The following is a 22,810-nucleotide window of genomic DNA, read 5'->3' as shown; positions in this document are numbered from 1 at the left end:
ATCGCCACGTGATATGATATAGGAGTTGAGAGAGGTGGTTAACAGATTCTAATTTAGCTGCCCAAACAATGTGCCCTCTCTCAGGAAGTAACTTGATGGCTCTTTATAGTAGGCCAGAGAATGAAAATCCAGAAAAGAGATTAAAAAGGGGGGGGAAAGATGGGTAAACCTGTATGAAAATACTTCACAATGTAGAAAAATATACATAAGTTCATCAGCTAGATAAATTGGTAATACCAGGAAAACTGCTGGATATTGTAGAAATATTTTTATCCATTTCTATTTAATTTTTATATCGATGATCTGGAAGAAAATGTCATATCACAGCTGTTAAAGTTGCTGGTGACACAGAAATTGGAATGGTAAACTAGGGGCTAGGAGTATATAGTAACCAGGGTTCATTTAGAATAATCACTTTGATGCTCTTCGGTGTGAATTTGTACCTTTGCTATCATTAGTTCAGATTTTGTGTATGTTCAGGATTAACATGTAGGAAAGTAAGTGATGAGAAATGTGAGATCATGATAGATAACTGACTTAACAGGAGTCCATGCAGTTCTCTTACCTACTATGCTAGGAGATCTCTTGAGTTTTGAAAAAGAGGAGTAAAATGCCATTAACGTAATACATGCTGGTCATTAGACCATTTCTGGACTATTTTGTCCACTTTTGTTGTCTTTGTGTCTGAATATATGTCAAATTGGAAAACGTTGATGGTGAAGCTGCAAGATGAAATGATATGTGGTCAGGCAAATCTGCCTTCCTGTGAGACTAAAGAAAACTCTCTGTTCTATCCAAGAGAAATTAGTAAATAATTTAAATCCCAGTCTGATGGTACCTGTGCAAGAAGATTTGCTGCCAATGGAGGGTTCTTTACTTTGCAGATACAAAGGCATGACAAAATGCAATAAAGAGGTGGTGAAGCTATGTACATTCGGAAGGGAAATAAAGTGGAATTTTTTTTTCAGTGAAAATGGTTAAAAATGTGTAGTGGATTTTGTTACTTAAAATCGTTAAAAGAAGATAGGCTTTTTTTTTTTTCCCCAGAAGATATCCAGGGTCATCCAGGTGTTAGAATGTTGGTACAGGAAACAGATTATTGTATTTTCAGAATCAAGAGAATAAGAATAGGTGTTTACCTGGCCTTCATGTATAAATGTCAGTTAACTCCCCTTTCAGAGGGCTTAATGGATACTTACTGTATTTGTGCAGACAATATTACAGTTGCTTTTACTGAGTATAAAATGTTTATACTTTCAACTGTTTACAAAGTGAACTCATTTTCTCAAAGTAAACACTATTGCCTTCAGCTTTCACTGACATTCAGATAAAGGATCGTTGATTATTATGTTTTATGACAATTATTTAATATTTTTAGATTTAATAATGTGTTAATATAATAATTTGTGCAGTCTGCTTACAGAAAACAGCATTGAACAAAAAACAAGAAAATGTCTGAACAAGTATAGATGCTTCCATAAGTAAAACATTTTCTATTTAAAGTCTATAAATAACCAAGTTTCTTCCAATTCTTCAGACTTTTGATCAAGAAAATGTTGATTGTGATTCACTTAGGGAGGCCCACATGGGGTTCAGCTTGCAACATGAAGCTGTTGATGAAAGATGTTGTCTGTATGACAACAATTGCAATAATGCAATCCTGTGGTTAAAAGAGAAAGTCTTGGCTAATAGACATGCAGATAATTAAGAGGGACATAAGGCATCTAGTGGACATTTTAGTAATTATAGTCTTGATTTTTTGGAAGGAACATTACATATAAAGAAGCAGTTAGCTATACAGAAGAATTTTTTAGCATTGTACTTTATGAATCTATTACTAAAATAGCTTCTTTAAGGATTAAACAACATAAAGATGTCATCTGTCTTTTCTTAATTCATCACGCATCCTAATTTAGTTTCTGGTCCTTTGTAATATTAATTACAGATAGAAATATTGTTGTCTTTAATGGAAATTGTGATAGCTTTGGCATGCTTTTCTGCTACTTGTTCACTTTTTTTGGTTGGTTTGGGGATTTTTGTTACCCAGGGGAATTTTATCAAAACATCACCTAGATGACTTAGTGCTGCTGCTGCGGAGAACGCTTTCCTGTAGTTACCAGCATTTAATTAAAGCATCTTGTTTCTTGTTGTAACTTGAACTGAAATTACCATTTCACTAACATTCTTGGCATTACCTGTTGGGATCAAAGCAGTACCTTCTAGGTTTCTGTAGTTTACATTTGATGCACTTCAGATTTTTTGAGCACTAGATCTTGCTGAGCAGGGTTCAAACAGAACTCAAAACACAAGCTTTTACTTCCATACCAGATTAGATATGTAGTCTGAATGAGCAAAAGCATATTTTCTAATTATCACATGAAAGTTTAGAGTAGATGATGAACATTTGTAAATACAAAGATGGTCATATGCAATAGAAAACTTGGTAATGCTTTTGTGTGCCCAGGCAATTATACGCATATTTGGATACAGGGATCTACATAGGTAGGAACTGACTTGAAATACATCTTAAACTTATGGCAAATTTAATGACTAAAGGATGTTACGGTTTTGAAGTGTGACCAAGAAACCAGACCAAGAAACATACTGTTTTAATTGCCTCTCCAGTTTAGAGAGAGAGGGAGAAAAAAAGCACATTTAATCACAAGTTCAAAGTTTTAAAGTTCCGTTATGCAAGTTTGCAAAGCAATATTGCAGTTACAGTGATGTAAAAGTCAGTTTCTTCCTGTATTTTTAAACTGATACCATTTTGCATGTCTTGAATTCCGTGCATGTTCTGATCAAAGCTCTGCAATGACTTCACTAACACCAGTTCTCAGCCATGGGATCAGTAATCTGATTATGAATCCATCATACAACACATTTACATTTAACTATTATTTTCTTTTTCACAGTGCAGAGAATTTGCTTCAATAAGTTTAAAACTTTTTTTTTATTTGCAATTATTAGTGAGAGGGCTTTTATTCAGCAGATTAGAAACATATATTTTCAATGAAGACACTGCTATTTGTGTCATTAGAAGTGTTTTCTGGGCATTTGCCAAAATGTTGACGTGAAAAAGGAAGTGGGAAAAATAGAGGAGAACTGCTTAGGGAAAAAAGAGTTAGCACAAGAGTAAAACTTTTATTCTTTTAAACATTCACTTATTTGAAAAGCAAAGGGAATTTAGAGTTTTGCCTAATACTATTTTAGCATGATATATTCTCTGTGCGTTTCTTATCATCATGTTCTCTTGCATCCAAAGCATTGTATTGCTGCCTCAGTCTTTTTAAGGATTTTTAAATAGAATCATTTTGTAAGAGGGTGTACTTCTAAGCACTTAGTGTCATTTCTCTTTGTCTTTCTTGAATTTGTTGCTTCTGCTTAAATAGTGGAGATGAAAGGAGGCTCCCCCCTAACTAAATGAATTCTGATTTAAAGCCTACTGTCGACCTCTGCTTTGTACAAATTTAGTCATTTGTTCATTATACTGATTTGAGCAACTGTAGCTCTTTTAAAGTGTAAATGCACCAGAAAAACATACTATTCACAAATTTTATGCAGTATGTGGAATTACCTAATGGTTAAGCAAGTCAAGCATATGAAATACCATGGTCTGTGTAACTTTTAGAGCAGCTGCCAATGAATTCTATCACCTGAAAGTATTACCATCAAAGAAATAGTGTAATCAACTAAAATGCTCAAATTTGGCTTTTTTTTTAGTTACTTGTCATTTCCTTATAATGATGCTGTTAGGTTTTGAGGGTTGTGAGAGTTTTGATGCTTCAATTTTCCACTGTTACTTTAATATCATCAGATTTTTCAAAACTTTGATCATTTTTATTCAAAAATTCTGTTGGATAACTTAAATTTGAACTCGGCTTTATAACATTAAAAAGTTTGACCTAGGTTAGACAAAAGGTCCATCTAGCTTTTCTTAGGGCTTACATGGATGCTTCAGGAATAGTAGAAAGCAGGGCGAGCAAGCAGTCATAGTTGTCAACACTTGGTGACTTGTATCTCAGCTGCTTCTGGGTCACACCACTTGGGCTTTATCAGAGAAGAAAGCTAAGTTTCCCTCATCAACTAAAAAAATAAACTTAATTGTTTAGCCGGGTAAATCCTACTTTAAAAATGTGAGAGAATGACTGATTCCAAACATAGATATTTCTAAAGAGAAACTTTTCAATCCTAGTAAGTTTCTCATGTGGTACTGTAGCTGTACGAAAAGTCTGTAGGGCTAGAATACCTAGATTTTGTTCACAGCTCTTAGACTGACTTACTCCAGGTGGTGCTAGGTAAACTGATCCAGATGCAAGTGATTAGGACTATAGTTACCATCAGCAGTAGCTTGTACCTGCTTGTACTCTGTCCTTACCTCCTCTAACTGGGGGTTACTGCCTCTCAGTAACACCTCCATATGAATATTTATCTCACCACCCTCCAACTTAGCTGTATGGGTTTTGCGGTTTGGGTTTTTTGGGGCATGGAGAGGGGTCTTACTGAAAAAAAAAGCCAACCTTGTAAACTTGAAGATTGTTAATTGCTCTTTGCTTTACTGAGATCAGTAGTGGCCAGCTTCTCTGATGACATCCTTGCTCACCTCTTATTACTTGTGGTCCTCCTACTTTCCTGCTTTCTAAGGGCTTATGTGGTCAAGTGATGTAAAGTGCTTTCCAGTCTTCTCAAGAAGGCCTGAGAAGTGAAAGATAAAGTTAATTGTAACAGTTATTTTTCACAAAAAGGAAAGAAATATTTTCTGATAGTTGGCCTTTTGTAAGCAGGCTAGCAAAGAGACAGAGTGAAAATGTATTTCCAGTGGGGGTGAGATTATCTGTAGAAAATTACTGGTTTAAAGTCCAGTACCTTAAATACCTAAATAAAAACTGCTCATACAAATTATTTTCTCACCGATGACTCTTGAGGCTTTTGTTATTGTTTGCTTATAGCACACATACTTTATATCATATTTTTTGGAAGACTTTCAAGATGCTATATGGTGTTTTAATGTACTATTAGTGACTGTTCGTGGAGAGCAATTAAGATGTCCCCTGTCATAGAGAAATGACTTACAAGCATCTTGCATCTTTCAGTAACAAGTCATGTAGTTTAAACAAGCTCAATCAGTTTTGATTTTTCCCTCCAGATCTAGGACTTACTTTCAGTTTGTTGGTCTGCTGGTTAAGACACATCTTTCAGATAATTGCATCAGCTGACACATACAGGAGTGTATGTGGCCTAGAAAAAGAACTATGCAACTTGTCAGTTTATGTATACACACACAAAGAATGAGCAAGCACTAAGCTTAATCATAATTCTTTCCCTCCCAAGTCTTCCACCCCAGTTTGAATTTATTGCGGCTGGGAATATTTTAGCAAAGTCCTTCATTACTCAGTTATTATATATATAATAAGTAACTTTACCTAAATCCTTAACTCTGTTTTGTTGTTCCAGCAGTCCATACAGTACATGAACATCCTAGTGCTCAGTACTGAGTCTGGTGCAGTGTGCAATGAAATTTAGTAAGCCTCCTATCGTATCTTTATTGACAGCATCAACAAAGAGAGCATTGTGGATGTAGAAGGCGTTGTGAGGAAAGCACATCAGAAAATCGGAGGTTGTACTCAGCAAGATGTTGAGCTTCACATTCAAAGGGTAAATTTTTGAGCAAATGGAGCACTGGCTAATTGTTTGAGAGATTTTCTGTCTAGGCTGTCTGTCTAGCTACATATATAAACTTTGTCAGTAAGCAGTCCCATACCAGAGAAATAAACTGCTTTAAACTACAAATTTCAGTGTATCATATGTAAACATGAAACATTTGTGTTTTTAAGAGATTTAATTTTTAGAATTTCCTATTTTTATCTGCCATTTGAATTACAGTACCAAGTAAAATAAAGCATCTCACTAGAATAATTTGGCTCAGAATGCTTGTAGTTCTAGTTTTTGATTCTTAGCTGCAGCAGACACTGTAACAAGAAGTCTGCTTCTTTTTAAGTGCAAGTCAGAAGTTTCTTCTTTATGAGAAAGTTACAATCTTCCCCTTAGTACAATGGAATGGAATACATAACTCTCAGCAAAAGTAAAGCACTGGCTTAACAGTATGGAAGCTCTTGAAATCTAAAATTCCTGTAGCTTGTGCTGTAGGGCTGGAGGAAGTGCAACTTTATAATTTGTTTAAATAGAAAGCGTTTTTAAACCTTTATGTAATATCCTTTCCTTCTAAAGGTTTTCAACCAAACTGTATGCCTACAATACAGCTGAAACACAGTCACCTCAAGAGTAGAGTACAATGGCTATTATAGCAGTAGGGTAAATTTTAGCTAACAGCATTGGGGAAAATCTGCAGATTTTGAAGAAACATGTTTTAGTATCTGTGCAGATTATCATATGCTTGATTTTTCTGAAAATATGAAATCCACTGTACCTACGACTAGACTGTAAGGCAAGGCAAGGTGTTTTTCATTCTCTGATTGTATTTTAGGTATCTCATAAATTTTCAGTCTGAAATGGCTCTTTCAGATACAATCAGATGATAAGTAAAATAATACATTAACAACGAGAACAACAGCATGATCTTGCTGGAATCAGAACCTAAAACTCTGTGAAATCTAGTAGTTTCAGACCTGGCATTCATGCCAATAGGCTTGTCGCTCAGGCAGTGTGTACTTGCTCAACTCAATGCTTCCCAGAAGAAAAAAAGATATTTTTAATCTTTGAAAAGGAAAATAAGAACTAAGCACTTCCAGTATTGTCATGAGAATGCACCCATGTACCTCAAGTATTTGAATAAAATCACAGTCTTACAGCTAACAGCCTATGCAAACACTGTTTCAAGTCTATGCCAGAAATATCCTTTTGTAAATCACACCTCCTTTTGAGCTGAGTCTCATGCTATTTCTGTTCCTGTCTCAATTTCAGATCTATGTGATCAGTTTAGCTGAACCCCGACTGCCCTTACAGCTGGATGATGCTGTTCGGCCAGAAGTGGAAGGAGAGGAGGTGAAAACTTTTCATCCTTGAATACTTTTTATTGTCTTTGTAATTGAACAAAAGCATGAAAGCCAGGCAACTTCCTTAATGTGACTTTGGGGTTTGTTAGGCTTGCATTTTACTTCATTTATGTTATCCAGAACTGTGTTAGAAATCTCTGTAGCTTTGATGTCTGCTGAACTGCAGTAGAAGGTCAAAACCAGAGGGTTTGCAGTCTTGTATGTGTGTCTTCTGGATCCTCATAGTTGGATTCTGCCTGTGACCTCTGGGAGAAGTTACACCTTAAGCTTTGCTATGCTGCCAATTTGCTGTATGTTCTTTCTAGAGTGATCTAGAAATTCTAGAGCCCTTGACTTTTAGCCAAAGGATGTTTTTCTCCATTGATTTTGTTTTGTTGGGGTTGGGGGTTTTTTTGGAGGTGTATGTATTCATTATGTATTTCTGCACAACTGTTTAGGATGGAAGAGCTACTGTAAACCAAGATACAAGACTGGACAACAGAGTCATTGATCTGAGGGTAAGGAACGTGCTGTGTTGCATGCTTGCCTGCAGGTGTTTATTCTTCGCATTACTAATCCATGAAGCAATAAAAGTTGTGGATTTGATGGGAGTGTATTGTTGGCCAGAGGAAAAATAAACAACGTATTTTTCTACTTGTGAGTGGCATTGTGAAAACACTGGGGTTTTTAATCCTAAATGTTCACCTTTCCTGACATTAATCAAAGAACATGTATTAGTAGTTTAAAGGTGAACATTTAGGATTTGGCATGTGGCCATGTACATCTGGGCTTTTTTATTTACAAAAGTCAAAGGTGACTGAGTAGGGACAATTTAGAGACAACATTTCTTCTCCAATGTAGCCTTTGATACCCAAAAACTGTAGTAAGAGCTCAGTTTTGAAGTACAAGATGAAAGTTTTGAATTTAACATGTAATTGAGGTGCTGTAATGCATCTCTCACAAGTGAAATTGTACCAGGCCATGGTCCCAATGTCATTCGCTTTGTTTCTTCCACAGTATTCATATCTTTTTCTTTTTTTTTCTGAAACACCTTTCTTCGTCCAGGTCATAGAGACTCAGCCTTCTGTAAATTCATACATCTCCCAAATATTTATTCTTTCTGATCAGCAGCAAAAAACTATCTACTAAATCACTTACAGAACTTTTCTTCTTTTTTAAAGAAACAGCAACTAACACTAAGTGTGTAAGTAACTAGTAGTTCATACTGACATGAGGCTTTCTGGTCTTTTCCCATATTTGGCTCTCCACAATAAAATTTTAATTAACTTTTCATTGAATGAAGAGTATGCTTAGCTCATTTTTATGATGTATCTAGTACTGCCTTCAGAGTTCTGATAATGGCAGTTTCTCAGTAAATCAGTCTATGGACCTGGGAAATAAAAAAGTCAGTTATTTATTGGAAAATTTGGAAGAGTTCTGGTACTGAGATGCTTAAAGCATTTGAACATCCAATCTCCTTATTTCAGCAACTAAAACTACTTGTGCAAATTGTTTTACTTGGACCAAAGTTAATTGCTTTTCACTTGACCTTTTGTATAACACTGAGCAACTTCAATTTGTGATTACTTTTCAGGATACTCAGTATCTCATCATATTGGTCTCTTCATCTGTGTCTTAAATTAAGCCTTTGATTAAAAGAATTCTATACTAATGGTTGAAAGTGAGAATCATTTAAAGGATCATTGGCTTATGGAATGTTAAGGCAGTGTACTAAATTGAAGGGAGAACTCTGGGATGCTCAAAGTGCAAGTTTTACTTGAAATTCTGGTGATGAAGAAAAATACTCAGCAGCACTCCAGAGAATCTTAAGAAAATCCATTAAATTAATGAAATACCTGTATAATAAACTGGGAAGAGCCATGAACCCCCAAAAGAACAGAGAAACAATACAGAGGAAATAACGGTTAAAAAGACTAGCTGAAAATAATGGCATGAAAGTATCCTTGGCTGTAATTCGGATGAGGGCATCTGCAGAGCAAAACCTAAGAAGGTTTTTTTTTTTTATAGTAACGGAAAAAGAAGGAAGACTGTAATGCCACAATAAACACAAGAGATGGAACAGAAAGGGGTGGGCTAAAATTCTTCCATCCCTGTACACATTCAGTAGTCCAGCAGGACTCTCCTGATACTTCTTACATATTTCTGCCAGTATAGTAATGGAACATCAGTTGTCAGTATTCTGCCTGGAGGGTACAGCTGGTGAGCTAAGTGGATGCTGCTATAACCTTTTCTAATTTATATGTCTCAACCGTTGCCAGTACACCATTTATTCAGCAATGTTTGGCACCTTGTTTTGAGGGCTGAACGTTTACTCTGCCTTCTACAGAAGCTATTTTTCTCCTTAGCTCCAACAGCTGCCGCAGTGTGGTGCTAAACAGCTGTTTCACGCTAAACAGGAATTCAGGTTAACTTTTTACGAAATTGATGGAAGGATGAAATGTCACATCTCAGTGCTTCAGTGCCTTATGTCTCGTCCTCTGCATGCACCCGTGGCTGGATGTCACCTGGCCACAGCTTTTCCTTGATTAGGCTTAGGTATCTATCTTGCCTTCTATCCTATGTACAGGAAAAGTTTCTGTCTCTCACTGTGTCACATTTCTGTGTGTCTCTTCTGTTGCACATTTCATTATTTGTTTCAGAACAAAAGCAGATTATTTTGGAACAGTAGGCTCATGCCTCTTCATAAGTTTGCTTTGTTTGTTCTGCAGGAGCTTTGTTTGTGCAAAAGAAGATCCTAAATAATTATGTGTTACTTTGACCTGTTTTTTTAAAGGGAGCGCTGAATAAACAGAAAAGGTATTTAATGGAGAAAGGGGAAATCCCAGTGAAAATACATGCACTTACGTATATGCGTACATCCTAAGCACTGTATGCAGTGGAATCACAAGAGCAGGGACACGAAGGCAGTTTGTCCTTCAAAATAACTAAAAAAAAACCCCAAAACACCAAAAAGTAATAATTGATTTTCAGTGATTTGGTTACATAGACTGGAGCTGTAGTACAAATGGGACTTCAGAGAGCCCCTAGTGTTTCAAATGCACTGCATAAGTAGGCATGTTCTAAGGAGGATTAGAAGACGTGATGTGTTAAAAGCTGAGAGAGATACCTGAAACCATTGTTAGCCACTGCTCTCCCATACCTCTTCTTTCTAGGAAAACCAAATCATGAGCAGCAGGGAAGAAATGTTAACAGAATAGTTCTAACAGAGATGCTGTAATGTCTTGTTCCTACAAGTGTGGGAGGAAGTCCAACCACAGATAGATGTACGATCTAATTCTGGTTTCCTCAGTGCCCCAGTTTTTTAAGGAAGAAGGAGGTCATCAAACATTGAAGAGAGAGATACTACTTTTTGGAGAAAGATTTAACAAACTAAATGCATAGATCTTGGCTAGACTCAGACTAAAAAAAGTCCTTAGTATGGAATTAAAATTATTTTTGTCCATTTAAATACAGTCTTTAAAGTAGTTAAGTAGTTTAACTAATCTTAAGTAGTGATTAACCAATGAGTTCATTGGATAGGGCGAAATTATCATAAAGTGGAGCTGTGAAACTCAGTTATTGCATGAATGAAAGGGACTGGATTTCCAAAAATGGCATCACTCCATCCAGCTATGATGTATACCAAGGAGAGTTTGTTTATGATGCAATAGAAGGAGTGTGATTAATAATAATAAGGAAATTACATTAGTGGAGCTGTTATACGCAAAGTATTCTACAAAGATTGCAAGACTTCTATTCTTGTGTACATGTGAAAATAGACTGAGTAGTGCACTGTATTTTTAACAATCTTGCCTTTTGGTTGCTGGCAAAAGATCTTCCAGAGGTGTCTGGTAGTTTTTTTGAGGTTAGGGATGGGAAGTAAATGCCAAGATCCCAAACTATTGCTGTAGTTGTTACTCTGATGTTTGGAGGGAAAATGGTGATTATTTAGGGTGGAGGGGTTTTAAAAATCCTTTCCAAGGAATGATGACAGAGGAAGAATGAATCTGTTCCTGATGGGTTAACTCATAAAATACAGATCACATACTTGTGGAGTAGAAAAATTGGGGGTGTAGAGACAAGAGAGCTGGTAAGAAGAAAGAAGAGTCCTTGTATAGACCAGATTTTCTTTCACATAACCACAGGTGACCGTGAGGAAACCGCTGTTGACCTAAGTATCTATTTTTCATGACAGCTTAATGAAAGTCAAAACAGTTGATTCTAGAGATGTTTGATTTACCGTTCCTTTATCAGAACAATTAAAAAAAGGCAAATCGGAGCACTGATTGTGTTTTTATATCTTTATTTTTCTGCTGTTCTTAAGTTTAACTGAAGTATTCAGTGATGTGTAGACTTTCCACATCTGTAAAAACACCTACAGAAACCATATTTCATGAAGATCTGTGGTAGATGAAAAACAATGAAGAAAAGACAACAAGTGAAACACTGATTTTTGGGTTTTGCTTCTTAGTATGTCTTCCTCTGAAGAAAAAATCAATTCAGGTTCATCAAGTTTTGGACCTGACTGATGTCCTTGCTCTGGCTTATTTTTGATGTCCAGCAGGGTTTTTATCTTGACAGTATCTGTCCAAATTCGACTTGAATTATATGCATTTTGCAGTCCTGATGCTATAATTGTGTCTGCTAATGCACTATGCATTGAGACCAAAGCATAGGGTTTTTTAGGGTCAATATTATCCTGTTTAAACTACTCAGGGTAGAGCATAAACATTAAACTGTATCTCTAGTAGTTTATGAATGTCGGACTATGTTATATGACAATCCAACTGTACACTGATGCAGTTTTTTTCAAAATACTTGATTACTTCAAGCTTGATTTCATTGTGTTGAATTCAATTTACTCATTGCAAAAGCTGTGTTTTTCCTGACTGAATTCAAGCTGTAATGAACAAGCGACATAGTGGTGAAGACATAACACAGTCCCAGTCATTTAGACAACAAACTTCCTATCTTCTTCTTGTACTATAAGTAATACTGAAATTTGAATAAAAGTTGTCTTCAATCACTTTGGGGTTAAAAACCTGTTATTTAACGTAAATCCTATTTCCTAGCAAAAACTTCATTGCTCATATATATAGTAGAGTAATTGCAAACTTATTTACATTATTTAAAATAATGTATATTACTTAAAAGAATATAGATTACATTATTTTCCCTTTTTATTTAGCCTACTTTATGTATTTAGTGACTGTTCATGGTGGAAGATAGGTAGTTACAGCAGGCGAACAGAAGAGCAAAACTGAGGTGAGAGTGGAACAAATTCTACAGCTGACATGAGAGTAAAAAGAAAAGTTCACAACTTTGCACGTCTGTGCCTCATTCACACCTCTTTGAGATATGGTCACATAAGGTGTTAACTGTCCTCAATTCTGTTGAAACACATTTGTTGGTCTCTGGCAACTTACATGGCTATGATTATTCTAACACTGCAGCTTGTGCTGAATAAAACGTGGTAATTGTTTTCATAATCTTCTTTATAGTGTTAAAATATGCTCTGTTCTATTATTAATATTTTCCTTTGTGGCATTTAAATAATAAACACACAGGTGAAATTAGAGTGCGGTTATGACTGAAACTCATATTTCAGCATTGTTAGCTAAACATTTTTTCTGCTGTCTGTAACAAAGGTGATTATTAAAAATAATGAGTTTTCCTGTAAAATCAACTCTGCAGACCAAGTTAAAACATTAACACTGTTAACTGCAACAGTATTTAAGTGGCATGAGCTTGTTTCTGATTCTGCTTAACTCTTGAAGGAATATTTACTGTCTTTGCCATAGTCTCAGATAAGTTTGTCAATACGTATGTGGAAGGGTTCATATTAGAGTAAACACTACAGGAAAAGTATGCCATGACAAAATCTTTTTTAAGGCAAAGGTAAAAATCAATTCCTTTTGACAGCTGTCTCTGTCTTTAGTTTGCTGTGTTGTACCTAAGTGTGGTAGCTCAAATGGTAACTGTGTTACCTACCATTGTACCAAACATGGTAATATACATACTAGCATCTCAGTTAAAGACAGGACAACAGCTTGTATTATTTTCTTCAGATAAATTCACTCTCTTTTTCTCCTAAACATTATACCAGTGCAAAGGATGTAATTAAATCTGAAAAGTTTTGCTCCATGTGTAGATACAGAATCATCTTCAAAATCTTTGGAAAGTTGTAGTGGCACATAAAACTTTTGAGGTCATCCATTTGACTCCACTGCATGTTGACAGTTGCAGTTGTTTAGGAGCTTATCTCAAACGTCTTGTTGGCCTGTTTAATTCTTACAAGGAGACTGCAGTATCACAAATTCTCCACAGTTATCCTTGTGGCAGTCTCTGAATGAATGGGCACTGAAACTCAGCCACCTTTGGTAGAAAGAGGAGTGGTCTTGTCAGATCTAATTTGAGGTACAGAGAATTGCTGCTTGTTCTTTCCTTGGTCTGTAGTTAAATAAAAGCTTCAGTGTCCAGATCTGTGAATTTGCTTGCTTTCATAAATACTATTTCTTAAGTATAATTTATCATTATAGACGGGATTAGGAAGACAGAGTCTTCACTCTGCATCCTCACTAAAGCCAGGAGGAGTTACTACCTGATGAACTACTGTTAGTGGAGAACTGTGTTAGTTATTGACTGGCTGTGTTTCTGTGCACACTTTTAGGCGTCAGACCAAGTAGTTCCTTTCAGATTGGGTTTAGCAACCATTTTTCTTTTTCCTAGGACTGTATGACTTAGGACTGCATCCTTACCTGCTCTGGCATGAAACTGGTGTTGGTTCATCAGAAGGGTAGAGAGGCATTGTTACTATCCCACTTTAAATAAATGTTACCCATTTTGTCTCTTAGGATTTTTAGAAATTTGTCTAGTTTATCAAAAACTGTATTGGTAAACCCAAATGTGACTGTTTAAGTTGTCATCTCTTGGAAAATGTCTTTCAGCTTCTAAGTAGGAGATGGTTAGGAAAAAAGAAGAGAAACTATCCCTTTGAATCATCCTGGTGCTTTGATGTAACACTGCCAAATTATGCCCAGAACTCAGGCTAAATCTTAATGTATGTCTGATTCTGGGAGACCAATGTAAAAAAAGGTGAAAAAGTTTGAGGGTACTTTTGTAACTGTTTCTCAAAACCTCATTTCCTTCATTTTGAAAGTAGTGGGAGTAGCAGCTGTGGTTAATGCTATCAGACAGTGAGAGCTGCTCGCTATTATTTACTAGTCTCAACCACTTACAGTCCTGAGATATTTTATCGGTCAGCTAAAATTGCAAAAAACTCCAAATTACTACAGATCTGCAGTATTACTACAGTTTTCTCTTTTGGTTTTTCAGTGAAGTGATATCTTTATCTTGCAGACATGATAGATGGAGCTTTATTTCAACCTATCTACTGACTGACTGTCTAAATTTGGGTGCTTATATAATTTGTTTTGGTTGGGGGTTTTTTGTTTTGTGGTTTGGTAGGAGTCATGTGAAAAAGCCCACAAGGCTCTTCTTACCCTAACTGAAAAGTTGGGTACCGTTCAGAAAGGAGAAGTAAACAGTGCTATGACGCAGATTGTCGTAAAGAACTGTTCTCTTCGTTGTTTGCAAGAATTCGTTAGATTTTATATATGCTTCTAGGTTGCTAACTGTCAGGTCTTAAACGCTGCAAGCACAAAATCAGATATGGGTTCAGTGTTGACATATTGCAGTGTTTTCAGCATTCACTAAGGGGTTTTTTTTTCTTCACACTAAAGCCCAAGAGTGTTACAAGAACATTTAGTGTAGGTATGTGCTACCCAGATAAGTAGCTTAACTGTGTCATGTACATAAACAAAAAGAAGATGGTCAGTTCAGCTAAATCTACTTTTGTTTTCAACTAAATGTACTTTTGGAATACATTTTGGAAAGACAGAAGAACTGCAGTTCATATGATCAGGTGTCACGTGGACTGTTTTAGGTGCTGGGAGTTTAGACCTTGGTTTGGGGATGTTTTTGTGGCAGTGTTGTATACGGTTAATATGCGGCTGTGTTTTTACATGAAAAATGTTGTATTTGGTAGCCTTTAATAAACACAAACATTTCTACCTTATGTAAGTTATTGAGGGCTTTGCTTTTATCATGCACTGTATATTACTGTAGCTGTTCTAGTTCAGTGTGCTGAAAGCTTTTTAATAGGTATAGTGTTTTTATTCAATTTCTTACTATAAAACCTTTATTTGCAGAAGCACATCTCATAAATCAGTGATTCTTTAAATGTAGAATTGACCATAGTGCCTCCTTTATAACTGAATATGCCATAAATTGAAATGAGAAGTTTCTCGTTTCCTTTGCTGTTTCTTTTTGTGTAATAAACAATTACCGATTTGCACTTTTCTCTGTTTAGGCAAATACAATAATCAGGTGTTCCTAAGAGAAGATATTCATCCTTCCAGCTGTCCAGAAAAAGTAACAGAGCAGGAAAAACTGACTTAGGATTCATTATTTTATCTTCTTCTTATAGACCTCCACTAGTCAGGCAATCTTCTGCCTTCAGTCTGGTATTTGTCAGCTTTTCCGAGAAACTCTTATTCGCAAGGGATTTGTGGAAATTCAGACTCCCAAAATCATTTCAGGTACTGTATATGTGATCCAGCAGCTACAGGTCTGCTTCTTTTGCAGTTGCTCAGCGTACCTATCTGCCAAAAATTGAGTAAGTTTTTATTTTAAAAAGATAAAGTTCTATTTCTAATTTAGATGCAACATAGCAAACTTCGTCTAGCAGGTATCAAAGTTGTTCTTTACTTTTCTCCTGACTTTGGATGTTAAAAGAATGACAAGACAAATATTATATATACCTGATTTATGTACTCTGCAGTGCATGTAAAGTTTTAATTTGGTTAAATACAGATGTCTGATCATATGCATTGTTCTTCAAATCAGTGTTCTCAGTGTTGAGCACTGCCAGTTCCATTCCCAATATCAAAAAAACCCCACCACTCTGATTTAGATTAAAAACAGCTTCTATCATAAAGAAGTTGCAACAAACATATCATGGTATAAAAGACGATGCCGTTATATACAATATGTCACTTCTTTAGCAATGAGCATATGGCTGAATAGAAGGTGGTAGATCATTTTTCTGAAAGTGTGGCGTAACAGCTTCAGCCCGACTAAAAGTCTGGAAATGTAGATTTTACTTCTAGTTCTGTTGTTGATCTGCTGTATTGTTTTCAAAAGTCAAATTACTTGATTTGCTGATGGATGATTTTCTTCCATCTTATTGGTGTTCTTTGAGGTTTTGTTGATGTCACTAAGACATCAACATGGAAAATGTAGGGCAGAATATTTGTATTATTCTCATTGTATGTGCATTCATTATATGCATACATTTTGCCTACTGAATTTTATACTTCTGTATTTGTATTTTTGAGGACAGCTTTTGACTGAGATAAAAAAGGGCTTTTTAACAAAATACATGTAAGCAACTGTTCTTTCAACATGGAAAGTATTGTTGAACTGTAAGGTTAGGTAACTTTTTTCCTACAGAGACAGTTGAAATGGCATGAAGTACTAAAGACTCCCAAGTAGTTTATTTATGCAGGACCTTTGAGGAAGTGTGCTATTCTTACTGTGCAGTGTACCATTGAAAGCAAGCAAGCAAGCATCCTATTGTTTGAATGAGATCATATTTTGTAAAAATAACTAAGTTAAGTTGATGCAATCCTTACTAAACTTCAAATATAAATATCATAGCTGTTCTAAGATTTGAGATTTTAAAAGTTACCTGTATTCAAACATAACTGTAAATATTCACTGAAACCGTTTCAGTGGGAGTAGTGGTAATGCAAGAAAAGAAACATTAATCTCAGTGGAATGGTTAGTAGTAATAATAATTAGTACTTTACCTAGAGTTATCTTAACAGTAGAACTTTCAAAGATTATTAACTAATCTTTCACTCTGGCATGCTTTTGTTAGCAAGTTAGGCAACTGTAACTCTCATACCACACACTGGGAAATGGAAAGATAAAGTGACTCAGCTGATGGTTTTGGTAGGCAGTTTGCAGTAAGGGATTCAAATGCATGTGTTCTTGGTTCCTATTCTCTCGAGGTAACCTTCTATGAAAACTGCCTCAAACTGAGAAGAAGCTTTATACCTTCGGCAGTATGTCCTCTGATAAATCTAGCTTTGGCTCTGAGAGATATTTATGCCTTCAGTTAGAGAGGATGGTCCTGGCAAAACAGGATATGCGCTTTCATCTCGGCCTCTGCAAGTTAACCCCTGGAAGCCTACGTCACTGATAAAGATTGGTTTCCACAGAAATGTCGGGCTGCGAGTAGTTGTGGTGGTACAAGCATGCATTCTCTGCTGTTCTTACCGTAAGGTGAAGGATAGCTGGGAATAGTAACATTTTAAACTACCCCAACTAAATTTGCAGATTTGCAAGACAATGTGTGACAGTCCTGAGCTGCAAAACTTCCCTTAGCATTAATGGATGCAAATATATCTTTTTCCTCTAATATGCTTTGAAGAAAAATCTTCTGATCTCTAAATGTAAGACCAATAGTCTATTATTCTACCTCTGATTTATTTTTTACATTTTGATTTTAATAATTACTGCAAGCATTTGCTTTTCAGCTGCCAGTGAAGGAGGAGCCAATGTGTTTACTGTATCATACTTCAAAAGCAGTGCCTACCTGGCTCAGTCCCCACAGCTGTACAAGCAGATGTGTATATGTGCTGACTTTGAAAAGGTTTTTTGTGTTGGGCCAGGTAAGAAAAGCATTGGTTTATCCAAAGTGTGAAGTGTGCAGTGATGGCTTTTAGGAGCTGTGGTACAAATAAGATAACACGCACACTGAAAGCTTTGAATGGTTTCACTTAATATAGTTTCACTCACCAAACACAAATTTCAGTTGGGGCAACTAATGAGAGTAAAGTTGATAGAGAAGTTGCTGGAACAAAACTAAAATGCTGAAATAAGGGTGGAGTACTCTTCTCCAAGTGCCTGCTGTTCTGCGAGGAGAAAGAGTCGAGTTGCATTGGAAATTGATAATATGATGAAGTTAGTAAAACATGGAACAACACTGTGATTGCCGAAGCCATGGTTTCCTATTAACCATGCCCAGTAGTTGCCTAGTTGCCTTTAGTTGCCCACTACTAAGCAAGTTAGGTTTTATGTACTTCAGATTGCATATTAACATATACTTATCCCTTGCTTTTGTATATGTACCAAACAAGTTTATTTAGAAAATGCATACTTTTAACTGGGCTGTCAGTAAATAATAAAAAATTAATAATTTCCAGTCTCATGCTCGCTCTCTCTCTCAAAAGGTGATAGGGCATGGCCTCTTTAGGTGGTAATACAACATTTTTTTTCTAAGACCTCAAAGACAGGTTTAAAGATACGTAAGCTGGAAATGCTGGAAAACAAGTCAATAACAGCTTATAAAGTAAAAAAAGATGCAAATAATTCAGAAGATCTTAAATTTCTTGTTAATTACTAACAAATTAGTCATGGTTTATAGGAAGACATGTTTATATTACTCATATATCTGAAAAAAAAAAAACCCACCCCAGAACACATACACGTGCAGAAGTCCATTTCCTCTGAAAAAGGCAGTTTTCAAATCTGAAAGTTCTTGTGTGCCTGAAAGCTTGTCTGTTTTTCCACTTCTGTCTGTTGGTCTAATGAGATACTGCCTCTCTACAAGTCTTGTCTGTCTTGTATCCTTTGAGCACCACAGCTACAATAATGCTGTCAATGTTGTTATAAAGGATGCTCTGAGGCAGCTAGTTTTCGTTTTGTTTTTTAGTGAGAATTGTCATGTCTAAAGACAGCATTGTCTGCCTGATCCAAATGCTGATGTGATTGATTGTCAGTGTTATTTTTCAAAATGGAATAATAATTTCAGGTCAGTTAGAATTTCTGTTGTTTAATTTTACAGTATTTAGAGCTGAGGACTCCAACACACACAGACACCTGACTGAGTTTGTTGGTCTGGATATTGAAATGGCTTTTAACTATCACTATCATGAAGTGGTAGATGAGATTGCAGATACCTTGGTGCAAATATTCAAGGGACTTCAGGAAAGGTAACGAGAGCATTTTCCATTTCATGAGCAACTTTGTTTGAGATCTCTTGCACTGGGGTATGAAATGGGTGAATGTTTTATCCTCAGCTTGTCAGATAATCATTAGTAATCTGATTTACAACAGAACTTCAAAACAAGCATTTTTGCTTTGCTCTTAACTATTTCTTTGTGCCTGACTTTTAAAGTTCACTCAAGTCGTAGGCCAGTAAACTGTCTATTTTTAGCCCTAGTTGCATCTCCTAGGGTATGCTAGCTGGCACTAAGAAAACTTGTTCTTTACTGTTGAATGGACTTCCTAACAGAAGTGATCCATCGTTAATTTAAAACGTCCTTCTTTTTGTGCCACTACAGGTAGACTGATGGTTCTATTTTGAAATTAATCTTAATATTTACTATCAAAGTTTTTCTGAATCAAATTTATTGTAACAGCCTGCATCTCTGCCATGAAAGCAGCAAAGATTATTTTCCATTACTCACAGTCTAACTCATTAAAAAGCCAGGCCAGTGGTTTTCATTTGCTTACAAATTAGACTATCTTGCCAGCAGAAATGCAAATCTTTTCATCTGTCTAGAAGGAAATTTCTCTTTTATATTTGAAATAGGATATTACTTAAATCAAAGAAGAACCCAGTTAAATATTACAAATCAGAAGGGTGATTTCTCAATGTCTTTACTGTGAAAATTTGACCTAGTCAATTATTTCTTACAAAAGGAATAAAACAGAAGTAATAGTAAAATATTAACATGTATATCGTTGAAGTAGATGCATTAACCTACATGAAACATTTCATTAGGATTGTACAGAATTTCTCCAGAAGTGGCTTTAAAACAGTTTTTTATGTTGCAAGAGGGACCTCTTGTGGCAAAATTGTATTGCCATTGCAAAATCATTATTACTAGATGCAAGAAGAGTAAATTTCTTGATTGTTTTGTATTTTGCTTCTGTTCTTGTTTCCTTGTATATAGATTCCAAACTGAAATTCGGACAGTGAACAAACAGTTCCCATGTGAGCCGTTTAAGTTTTTGGAGCCAACTCTGAGGCTGGAATACCGTGAAGCTGTGGCCATGCTTAGGGAGGCTGGTGTTGAGATGGGTGATGAAGAAGATCTGAGGTACTTTGGTGGTGCACAAATGTGTCAGTCTCTGGTGAAAGTGATAGTAAAGTGTCAGTTTTGTAGTGTGCAACTGACAGCCCTCAAGAAGGAACCACAAGCTTTTAGAGGAATAAACAGTACTCATATCCAGATCTCTTGACAAATGAATGGATATGAAAATAGTCCTTTCTTTTAACATAGACTATACTGTACAAACTCTGAAATCCAAAAGAAAATAACTTACAACATAAAGTGAGAGTGACTTGAACCATCTAAGGATAAGAAGCATTTGTTTTTCTAACAATTGCAGTCCTTCATGTGAATTGTCACATGCCTTTGAATAGGATTAAACAAAAAAAGATTCTTCTGTCTTAACGTCTTTCTCTTCAGTAACACCTACCCATTTCTTCTTTCCACCTCTCAGGAAAATGATTAAGCAATCATGATTGCATTCCTATTGATTTACTGAAAGATGGGTTTAATTAACTGATTATATATAAAATTTTTCTAAAGACACTTAATAAATTAAAATATTTCTGTTCTTTCCCATAATATATCCAGCATCATTAGGATAATGTGTGATTTTAGTTAAACGACCTGTGCATCAAAGAAGTTTCAATCATAAGAGTTTGATAGAGCAAAATAATTTCCTCAGCAACTGCTTATGGTGTTTGTCACTTATTGTGCCTAAGAAGAAATGGCTGCACAAGGTATATGCCAATAGGAAATAGAGTACACAATTCTTCAGTAATCAGAATATGGTGACTAGGAAGTAGTTACATTAAGAGCAAGAATATCTTTAGGTATCAGTTAATTTAAGGGATTTCTAGGACCAATACAAAATATTTAGGAACAGAAATAAATAGACTTTATTTCTGAAATTTCTGTCTGCACAATCCAAAGCATTCAGAAACAAGTACTAAATTTTCTAAAGGGCGGGGTGCAGCAGATCTGTAGCTTGAAATCTTTTTAGCTTTATGAAATATATAATCAGTACAAGTGTAAATCACTTAATTTTAATGGTGATAATTTTTTCAGCACACCTAATGAAAAGCTCCTGGGACGCCTGGTAAAGGAGAAGGTAACAATTATTTTAGAATAAATAAATTTGTCATTGAATCTGAAACCTGATGTCATGGAGTCATTGGGTTGGTATAAATGTGTACTTCATGTAAAACAACTTTTTACACACTGATTGAGAATACGGTATCTCAGAACATACAGAAGTTGTGAAGAGTTTGTGATTAGCATAAGCATTTTTTAATTGTCTGACTGCATTCCTGTTTTGCTACTGCTTATTTAATCTACTGACAGTTTTGTCTTTAATAAGCTGTTTCAAATCATTTTCAATCTTTTATATTTATTTCTATCATCTGTTATACTGAGTACACCAAACAGGATAGTACATTCCAAAACCAGTTCTTACGATAATTAAAAAAAGCCCAAACCAGATTCTAACTAAATCCATAGGAGAAGATGAGGTCTTTGGCAAAAAAATAAGTACCTGTTACTACAGCAAGACATTTTACTGCTAAACATTTGTAAGTTTACACTAGAAGTAGTATTGGAAAACTGAAAAATAATATACCACTTTTATTGATAACTTATTTTTTAAGATAATACTGTCAAATTTGTGGAAAGTTATTGGGAGATGGTTTTGTATTTTATTTCAAGGATTTACTGGTTGTGTCTTCCTCTTGTAATTTGTTCTTTACATCATTTTCTCTTGTATTAACTGTTTTAAATTACCTTCTTTCAGTATGACACAGACTTCTATATTCTTGACAAATATCCTCTTGCTGTGAGGCCTTTTTATACAATGCCAGACCCAGTAAACCCTGTAAGTAAAATTCTTTGTTGTTGTCAATGGGGTTTTTTGTAGTTTAAATTATTCCATGTAGGGATAACTTGACAAAATAAATAAAGTATATTTGTATGATCTGCTGTTATAATTAAAATTCTGATAACGAACTTAGGTCAGTGCTACATGACTTGTAAAATGTTTACAGTTACTCTTCACTGGTGAAAACATACCAGAAAGAAACAAATATAGCTAAAATTGGGAGAGCTTTATGAAGAGATCTCCATGGTCGGAGCACTGCTGCCGTCACTGAAAAGAGGCAAAAACACTCTTCCAGGGCAACAGACACTTTAACAGAAAATATGCTTTTTTACATTGTTAGAAATTCCCCATTTTATTCCTAAATCCAGGGTAAATATCTTCAGAGCATCTTTTGTTGGGATAACTACATGCAAGGGTTTTTCAAAGGGTGTGTGGATGAACTTCAGTTTTTTAAATCAACTCCAGTCTAATGAGAGGAGCCAAAGGGCTGTAATTCCTGGGCAGAATCCAAATACGTTGCACTCTTACTGCACAACTTTGGATATCATAAGTGAAGTTACTGAGAGGTGCATATTTGCCACCTAAGGATGGAGCAACTGTAGGTAGGAAATAAACTCATCTTTGTTTTCCCAGAAAAACTCTAACTCTTACGATATGTTCATGAGAGGGGAAGAGATCTTGTCTGGAGCTCAGAGAATTCACGATCCTCAGCTGCTGACAGAAAGAGCCCAGCATCACGGCATCGGTAACAAGTCAAACAACATGAAGCTGTATTTAAAAGAACATAAATAATGATTTGATTTGTTTCCTTTAGACAAAGA

The 22,810-nt window shown here is 35.6% G+C and overlaps 1 protein-coding gene across 1 annotated transcript in view; it reads left to right on the top strand.

Annotated features, from left to right (window-relative positions):
• The window catches only part of DARS1 (aspartyl-tRNA synthetase 1), a 43,816-nt gene that overhangs the window by 15,976 nt on the left and 5,030 nt on the right, over positions 1 to 22,810 (top strand). Inside the window, exons 5-14 of the mRNA XM_076343104.1 lie at positions 5,550 to 5,652; positions 6,919 to 6,999; positions 7,448 to 7,507; positions 15,478 to 15,589; positions 17,594 to 17,728; positions 18,904 to 19,051; positions 20,018 to 20,164; positions 21,185 to 21,227; positions 21,906 to 21,986; positions 22,623 to 22,734. Coding sequence (XP_076199219.1) covers positions 5,550 to 5,652; positions 6,919 to 6,999; positions 7,448 to 7,507; positions 15,478 to 15,589; positions 17,594 to 17,728; positions 18,904 to 19,051; positions 20,018 to 20,164; positions 21,185 to 21,227; positions 21,906 to 21,986; positions 22,623 to 22,734 — 1,022 coding nt within the window. The remainder of the gene's footprint in view (positions 1 to 5,549; positions 5,653 to 6,918; positions 7,000 to 7,447; positions 7,508 to 15,477; positions 15,590 to 17,593; positions 17,729 to 18,903; positions 19,052 to 20,017; positions 20,165 to 21,184; positions 21,228 to 21,905; positions 21,987 to 22,622; positions 22,735 to 22,810) is intronic.

This window comes from Aptenodytes patagonicus, chromosome 6 (genome assembly GCF_965638725.1).
Source record: "Aptenodytes patagonicus chromosome 6, bAptPat1.pri.cur, whole genome shotgun sequence".
Taxonomy (NCBI): Eukaryota; Metazoa; Chordata; class Aves; order Sphenisciformes; family Spheniscidae; genus Aptenodytes; species Aptenodytes patagonicus.
The sequence above is the reverse complement of the archived record's forward strand: the minus strand, read 5'-3'. Positions and strand labels throughout refer to the sequence as shown.